Genomic DNA, 9,024 nt, shown 5'->3' on the forward strand with positions numbered 1-9,024 from the left:
CCATCCAGCAGCACAGTAAGGAGTTTCTGGTTACAGAGGGAGCTGCGGTCTTCGGCCCATGGCTTTGCACTACGGCATGTCACGCGTCGTGGGTGGCACAGATGCCCAGCCAGGGGCCTGGCCCTGGATCGTCAGCATCCAGGCTCTCTTGGAAGGAGGCACGGCGCACATCTGCGGGGGCTCCCTCATCAGCCCACAGTGGGTCCTCACCGCAGCCCACTGCTTCATCGAGGTCAGGTAAGGAGGACCAGGGGTCGGGGCTAGCCCCACAACACTAGCAGGTGCCCTGAGCGCAGGAGCACGTGCTACTGCCATCCCGTTGCCCTGCAGTATACGCCCAGTGCCTGGGCACTCCGGAGCCCCGCCGAGAGGCTTGCTCAGGAGAAGGCTGGGCTCGCGTGCCACTGCTTCCCAGCAGCCTCCAGCTGGACACTGCTTGAGCCCAAGGCACGCCAGGGCAGTTGCAGCCTCCCTAGCGCTGCTTGCCTCTCTCCCTCGTCAAGCAGAAGGCAGGGCAAGTGCCAGGCTGCTGCAGCATGTGGCTGCGCTCCCTCTGAGCCCTCTCTCCATCTGCCTTGCAGGTACATCACCACCTTGCGCGTGGTGCTCGGTGCCACCCAGCTGACTCAGCTGGGCCCTGAGGCTCAGGTGCGCAATGTCAGGCAGCTGCTGGTTCACCAGCACTACAGGAATGTCACGCAGAGGAATGACATTGCCTTGCTGGAACTGGACCAGCCTGTCCAGTGCAACAGCTACATACAGCTTGCCTGTGTGCCTGACGCCTCGCTGAGAGTCTCAGAGCTGACCGCCTGCTACGTCAGTGGCTGGGGTGCCAGGAATGCAAGAGGTGAGTTGCCAAAACTTAGTGGCGGCGCGAGTGCAAGCTTGGCCAGCTTGGGGAGGCAGGTTGCGCTTCCTGATGGCAGAGGCGAAAGCCAGAGTCAGGCTGTGGGGACGTATGCCTCTTAAGGAGATGGGCCTGAGCCATTTCCCCAGAGCAAGGCAGAAAGGAAAGAGCGGTCCAACGCCTCTCCGCATGCAAAGCCAAGCCCCGGGATAAGCCTTCATCCCGCCAGACAGGGGGAGGAGAACTGGCAGTGAGCTGCTGGGTGTTCATTCCTTTCTGTGCTCTTCACAGCTGGAGCATCGGCCTACGCGCTGCAGGAGGCCCAGGTCCACCTCATTGATGCCAGGGTCTGTAACAGCAGCGGGTGGTACAGAGGGGCCATCCACACCCACAACATCTGTGCTGGCTATCCGCAGGGCGGCATCGACACCTGCCAGGTAGGAGTGTGCTACAAGCCAAGCCCCGGCAGCACAGGCAGCCCCGCCACAACGGCCCAAACGTGTGCCGTCACTCACGGCCTTTTGCTGGCCACTCACACTCCCGTGGCTGGGTCCCCACCGATGAGGGCCTTAGCCCGCCCTTCCCCAGGGAAGGCCCTTGCCCAGGGCCTGCCCGCCTTGTCGCAGAGGCCTGACACTCTGCCTGGAAGGCCCAGCCGGTGCCCTCGGCAGCCCAGAGCTCCACCATCCCAAGCCTGACACAGCCGTCTGCCTACACCTGCAGCATCACCGTGCCGCAGGGAGAGCGAGCCCTGCCTTACAAGCCCACCGCCCCCTGCCAGGCAAGCTTCTACAGAGCTTGCCCGGCCACTCCGTACAGCTCTGGCAGGTGCTGTGAGAGAGAAGGAGCCCGCCACCGGGCTGACGCTGGCCACCCAACAACCCCTTCATCCTCTCTCCTGCGCTGCAGGGGGACAGCGGTGGGCCTCTCGTGTGCCAAGACAAGCGCGCGGACTACTTCTGGCTTGTTGGCGTGACCAGCTGGGGGACGGGCTGTGCGAGAGCAAGGAAGCCCGGCGTCTACACCTCCACCCAGCACTTCTACGACTGGATCCTGGCGCAGATGGGCCTGCGCCCAGCAGTAACGACTACTGCAAGGCCACAGCCGGTCTTCACCTACACCCCCGTCCAGAGGCCAAGGCCAAGGCCAACAGAAGTGGGCAGGTTTACACCCTGCCCGTTTCCAGTCCAGAAGCTGCTGGACTTCTTTACTCGGCTGCAGGAGCTCCTGCAGTACCTAAGGGGGAAACAGCTCGGAGCAGCACGATGAAGAGGGTCCAGGGCAGGCTGCAGCGCACCACCACCGCTTCCCGCTGGGGCAATGCCTGCTGAAGCAAAGGCAACCTCCGTGTCAAAGGCCTGCTCTGTCCTGCCCGCGCTCCTCGCAAGGGCAGAATGAAGCTGGCTGACTTCTTGCAATAAAGTGTTTCTGTCTGCACGGCTAACCACGCGCCAGTCCACTTCAGTCTCCTGTGCAAGGCAAGGACTTCCACACCCGGCACCTGCCGAAGGAGGCGGGCTGCCACGTCGGGCACAAAGGGTCACTGCAAAGGGCTGAAGCTCTGCCCGCTCTGAGAGAAGCATGAGCATAGAGTGGAAGAAGGGAAGGCAGGTCATCGCAGGGCTCGGGGCCTTGGGGGTGGCACCTGGAAGCAGAGAATGCCTCAGGCCGGCTCCTGGTGGGAACCCCGGGTGCTTCTGGACGAGGCGCAAGCAAACTTGAAAGTGGACTCTCACGGCCAGCTGGGGGTCAGGGCAGATCCACGAGCTTGGGCCTTTGCTTATGCCGCGGAGTTCCTGGGCTTCCCCAGGCTGCTCTGCTTTCACAGCTGCGCCATGTTGCCAAGCCCAAGCCTACAGCTGCCGTGGCTGGAGGGAGCGCCAGTAGCTTTGAGCGGGGAGCAAAGCAGCTGCTGCTTAGTTGTCCCCCCTACCCCCTCTTTGGCCGCCTTCTGCCTGTAGTATTGACCACGCTAGACGAGCAGCTGGAGGCTCTGGGGGTACCAGACACCTATGGAGGAGTGCCATGGGGACTCAAATGGAATCGTTGAGTGTAGTGGACCAGATCCCTAGTCCAGTGTGCTTTTTTTGAGTGCTTGAGGCTCTGCAGAACGGTCTGGGGTGCAATGAAGGCCCTAGAAGGGGGCCTGAGTGGACTAGAGAGAGCCTAAGGCTGCCTCAGGGTAGCCAGGGTAAAGGGTGCCCAGTGCCAGGTGGCCTCCACAGCTATCAGGGACGTGGGAACAGGCACTGTCATGTGGGGAGGGAGGGAGCGTTGCATGGGCTTGTTGTGCTCATCATCTCCATGCCCCTTTGCAGTGCCTTGATGTTGCAGCTAGTCCAGGCACTTCCCCCCTCCAGCTCAGTGACCCTTGCAAAGCACCCAGCTTAAGATCACTGGCACTGGCTGCCCAGAGAGGCCTCTGGAAACATTCTAACACCACCTGCACATGATTTTGTGCAGCCTGCTCTAGCACAGCCTGCTTTTGCAGGGGATTGGGCTAGATAATCTCCAGAGGTTCCCTCCAACAATGACCATTGTGTGATTCTGTGACTTGTGGCACTTTGGCTGAGGAAGAAGAGGTCAGGATCCTCAGGCAACTCGACATCTGACTACCTTCCCAGTGTCTGTCCAAGAAACCTGCCAGTCCTCACTAACAGAAGTTTGACCTCCACATGTGGGCTTGCAGATGTGCATGAGCACTGCAGGGCAACAGCCTTCTCTCTCTTCCCCATCCTCTACTGCAGGGCGAGTGCAGATGTTCTGCCAAGGGAGCACCAGTCTGCACAGGCCCTGCTGCTGTCACTGTCGTGCAGCGGCTCTTCTACCCTGGGCTCCCTCTACTGTGTCCCACACCACTGGCCTGGTGTGATGGCAGAGCCAATGGCACTACCCTGTTGATGCAGAAGGCTCAGACACGACTTGTACGACCAATGTGATCAAGTTAGTGCCACTTTATTAAGGGATACACAGCAATTTATACTCTACAGACGCTATTAATAGACTCACACCAATTTATACCCCCAGCTAAAAATACACACTCTACGCAGGCTTTGTTATGTAAAAGTTGATAGGTTAAAACTACTCGTTCACACACTTCCACCTCCCCTAGGATTGGTCCCAGTGTGGTGCCCACACATTGCTCCCCCCTTGTGCAGGCATCCTGTTTTTTTCTCATCTTTCTGTCCAACTCTCTTATCTCTCTGCAAATACACAGTTTCTTTGTCTCTCTTGGCCTTGCATATGTCCTTCACAACACCTGCAGCTTGTTACAGCTTTGGCCTGCTCGGCCTGCTATTACAATCTGGATTGCTCATAACATGTCCGTTGTCTTCCAGCCACTCCACATACCCGGTACTGCAACTTCCTGGTCCATCAGGGCAACCTGACTGCCAGTGGGGAAGCTGGGAATTGCCCTTGGCCAGGGCCTCTCCCTGGAACTTCCAGAGGAGGAATTCCTTGTGGATGGCAGGGATGCCAATGCATGAGGAGTTCCCCATTGGATGGCAGGAACAGGGCGTAGAGCACCATCCATGTGATGGGGCAGCCCTTCAGCCATGGTCACACAGAACCTCACCGAGGAGCTCATCCGCATCATCAACGGCACCCTCACAGTGACCAGGCAGTACCAAAAGTTTCTGCAAGTAATGATGGCCAAGTAGCGAGAGGCGGCCTGTGGTGGGACACACACCACCTCCCTGCAGTTCCCTCCCTCCACCCTGCCAGGAAAGAGGAGCAGCTCTAGCCAGGGCTGCTGGAGCCCAGAGGGTGGCCCCAGGGCCTTAGAGTGGAGCTGCTGAGGGCAGATGCGCACATGGAGAAGACGGCAGATGATGACAAAGACCAAGGGGAGGACACGTGGCCAAGCAGAAGCAGCCCTGTGCAGGTGGGTAGGAGTCCAGTGGGGGTGAGGAAGAGGAGCCCCATGACGCCAGACAGAATCAGCTCCATGGGCCTGGGCAGCACCACCCACATGGGGCCGGGCAGGAGCACCCCAGCAGAGCCCAGGCCTCAGCACTGTGTGTGCGTGGGAAGGGCATGTGGCCAGGTGTCCTCAGGACTGTGCTGGGCAGGACTGTGCCTGCAGGAGGGCTGCTCCCACCTGTGGGGCTGCCCAAAGGCTTGGTGGAGATGCGACTGCCGGCCCCACTGTGTCCATTTCTGCAAGCCCCCGTGGTGGCAGCGCTGCTCCCACAAGAGCAATGGGTTCCCCTGCCATTGAGCAGCTGGCGGGGTGCAGGGCTGGGACCCTCCTGGGGTGCCCCCTCATCTGAAATGTTCAATCTTTTCTTTCTCCTGGTGCTAGAGCTCATCCATCCATCCTGCAGCTGGGGCTGCATCATCCTCAGTGCCTGAACCCAGTGGGGATGGTCTGGCATTGGGCACTGCTGGCACCCACAAAACGGGGGGTAGGAGTGTCTGGGACCACAGTGGGTGTGCTGGCATGTGGGGACTGAGTTGGGCTGGAGAAAGGGGCCAGCAGGGACCTCATCAGGTCCAACAAGTGCTGAGTCCAGCCCCTGGGGAGGAACAAGCCCAGGCCCCAGCACAGGTGAGGGCCACCTTGCTGGAAAGAAGCTTGGCAGAGAAGGTCTTGGTGGACCCCTCAACCTGCTGCCTACTGGGCAGGGGATCTGGACCCCTTGCAAAGGGGGGATCCGGTATGTATTAAGACCCCACGGTGAACCCATACACCACAAACAGAAAGTCAGCTTATCACCGGGTTGACATATTCAAATGCCTAACAAATGGGGTATGGCCTTGGTCCCTTGAGCGTTTCTTGTCCAAACCAGATAATAGAGTTGAAACATGGGAAATAAATCCCCTACCCCATCTGAATACTCCCCTGAGGCATTGTTTGTGAACAATTTGATGTGAGTCGTGAAATAGAACCACAGTATACCCCAGAAGTGCAAACCCTTATTCCAGGCACGTGTCCTTGTTGGGGTTTTTTGGCACCAGGTTTTAAACCTGGAGATCACACATGTTATGCAAAAACTACCAATCCAGAAAACGCATCGAAATATGCAGTTTCGCTTACCCACAAAACAAAATGGAATTTTGTGTGGGAAGGAAAAAACCCAAACTACGACCCATCAGCACGCTCCACCAGTCAATATCTAGCCCCTCAGGGTCCTTTCTGGGCATGTTCAGATGGCAAGATGTACTTTGCACTAACTACTTCCTCAAAATTATTTACATATGCATAAGGCACTTGCCAATGTCACTTTGCTCCTGGGGGTCTTTGTGGGGGTCTTTGGAGACCGCTGGTGGTCAACAACTTGGTGAACTTCAGCTGAACTTTCCTGGGGCACCTGCACTCTACTTGTTCTTATAGGTCTTAATTTATTCTCTGTGCTATATGGTTTGGAAGGCAACGCTCTGTTACCCCACTTCCCTTGGCTACTGTTACAGCCCAGCTGCCTCAGAAGGCTAGCCACACCTTGGTGAGCTTATTCTATAGGTGGAGTTCGTCATTGCTTTAGCTGCAGTCTCTCCTAGTGATGCTCTATAACTTAATCCTGTCAGCGAGGAGAGGCATCCAGCTCTGACACTGAAGGCAGCAGCCTCGAGTCACCAGGCTGCTCCCTACAGGAAGCAATCCTGACGGCCCGGATCTCGCCTCCAAGAGGCTGTATTTACAAATGACGAGTTTTCCATCAAGGGAAACAAGGCTTGAGCACTCATACTCTGGCTGGTGACTCTCCCAGGCAGCTGCATATTCCCAGTCCCTCAAGGGGACTGGGCTGCCTCCAGGGCTGCCCTGGGGCCTGGCACACCGGAGGCTGGGAGCTCCCTCCCGCACCCCAGGGCAGCCAGCAGGCAGCAGACACTCCTGCGCTGGCCCAAGGGCCTCCCTCGCCCCACGGCTGGCCACAGACCCCTCTCAGCCGGCCCCAGCCACAGCACAGGCTGTGCCTGCCCAGCCCAACATGGCTGCTGGGAGGCTGAGGGTGGTAAATGGCAGCTCCCAGCATGCCCTGGGAACCACCTGGCCATGGGGCAGCCCTGGGCCTACAGCTCCCAGCATGCCCTGGGAACCACCTGGCCATGGGGCAGCCCTGGGCCTACAGCTCCCAGCATGCCCTGGGAAAAAATATGTCTATGGGCTGCCCCAGGCCTACAGCTGGCAGCATGCCCTGGGAACAACATGGCCCTGGAGCAGCCCCAGGCCTACAGCTCCCAGCATGCCCCGGGGCACGCCTTCTCTCAGCAGCCTCCCCAGGCAAGAGAGGGGAAACACCAGCTGTCCCAAGGGGCAGGGGTCAACAAAAGCCACCCAAGTGTGTTGGTGGCCAAACTGGATGCCTCAAGGTCAGGGTTTGTCTCGGCAGGTAGATGAAATTCCTTGGCAGCAGACCTGTCAGAGCCCAGGTCCTTTGCTCCATGAGTCTCACACGCACAGTCCTGTAGCTGGGACGAATGACAAAGAAACCCTGCGCAACATGACGGTGCCAGCCACAGCTGTGCACAGGCAGCTTCCAGCCCTGGGCAGGTGTTTCCTCCTCTGGCTGTCCGGAGCGGGGAAGAGGTGGGAGCTGTGCCGGCGGCCAAACAGCCCTTCGCCAGCAGCATGTGGGGAAGCCCAGCAGCAGCCACCTGCTGGCTGCAGGGGAGGTGGTGGCTGTGTGGCCACCGTGTGTCCCCGTGTAGCCTCGTATCACAAAGGGGCAGTGATGCCCGGAACCTGGCCAGGGCTTGATATCCTGCACAGAAGGATGGCGAAAGCCAGGGGGGCTGAGCTGCCCTTCGGGAACACATGGCTCCTTCTTTGGCTCCTGGCGTGGCTACCTCCTTCCACGCATTTCTCCTTTCCTGCTGACCCCTCCTCACCTTCCACCCTCTTTCAAAGGTAAGTTGGGTTTGACTTTTGGCACAGATCCTACAGGAGGTAGATTGGGGATAAAAGTGGAGGCTGCTCTCTTACTCCCAAGCTGTAGGCTGAGCTCTTCCATCCTTCAAGGCTGGCCATACAGGCACTATGGGTAGCGTTCCTCTTGGGTAATTCCTATCTCTTTGCCATCACCTAGGCTGGGGAAGTAGGGAGGTGGCAGCCCGAGGCGTCGAGCTCAGTGTAGTCTGACCCAAAGCCCACCTTGACTGATGGGTTAGGAAGGGAGACCAGAAACACAGCCCAGCAAAGGCAATAGTTAAGAAGCGGACAAAAGCTGGTCACTCCTGCAGACAGGGTGGGCAAGTATGGGCTGGAGAGCCAGAGGGCTCTGCTGCCAACAGTCGCTACAGGCAGTTAAAATGACCACTGGAACACTTTTGATGGCGATTTCTGGCCTCTGGGGTTTTTGGTGCTTGAATGATTTTCTTGAGCTCCGCTTCTTTCATTGCAACCAGGTGATGGGATTGGCATTGATCTTCTCTTTCTGGACCGTGGTGGACATCCTTTGTCAGCCAAAGCTTCCCACTGTGCTGCTGAGAGGAGCAATGGCTGCAATGGGGAACAATTCCTGTGAGTAACAGTTTCACCGGCAGGCTTGGCCTTAGTGAATCCCCAAATGCAATGGACATGGCTGGTGCTCCATCCCACAATGTTGATCCCACAACCTCGAGGGAATTCTGGAGCTTTTCCTGAGAGCAGCCAGGCCTACCCAGGGTTTCTGTGCAACTGCTGCAAATGAAGAGATGGGACGCAGCTTGATGCAAGCAAATGTCAATTTATTGTACAGAAGCACGAGTTTTTATACACTTTCAGAAGCTGCGCATTTTAAACAGATTGCTTCTTGAAGCTAAGCATTGCATACTAGGCAATCCCTGATTGGTGGTTAACTACCATCAATTAACAGCAAGGTGTTACCTTTCCTTGGCGCCATCCTTGGCGCCATCCGTCTCCCACTCCCCTGTGCTCTGTAAACATGTCTCATCATGTTAATTGTTGTCTAGACAAGCTCGAGCACATTCCCCTCAGCTAACTGATTGCCACGCATGGTCCTAGTTTCCAGCCCGCTCCTGCATGCAACAAACCCGTTATTTCCCTGCAGTCGTTGCCGAGGGAATGGCTCCACCACAAAAGATCCTCTTTCCCCCGGAGAAGATTTGCATGGACTGGCAGCAAAGGCAGAGAGCTGGAGCAGGGCTCTACAACCTGGGCAATACGTGCTTCCTCAACTCTGTGCTGCGGTGCCTGACGTACACCCCGCCTCTTGCCAACTACCTGCTCTCTC

The 9,024-nt window shown here is 57.7% G+C and overlaps 1 protein-coding gene across 1 annotated transcript; it reads left to right on the top strand.

The window, feature by feature from the left end:
* Window positions 1-58: 58 nt before the first annotated feature.
* Window positions 59-8,957, top strand: LOC308066339 (acrosin-like; the record flags this gene model as incomplete). Its single annotated transcript, XM_080393470.1, has 4 exons — window positions 59-88; window positions 265-847; window positions 1,139-1,284; window positions 1,757-8,957. 4 exons carry the CDS (start codon window positions 59-61, stop codon window positions 2,114-2,116), a joined length of 1,119 nt encoding a protein of 372 aa, XP_080249596.1. The 3' UTR covers window positions 2,117-8,957.
* Window positions 8,958-9,024: the final 67 nt, after the last annotated feature.

The sequence above is a fragment of the Falco punctatus genome, assembly GCF_963210335.1.
Source record: "Falco punctatus genome assembly, chromosome: 6".
In the NCBI taxonomy this organism is placed as follows: Eukaryota; Metazoa; Chordata; class Aves; order Falconiformes; family Falconidae; genus Falco; species Falco punctatus.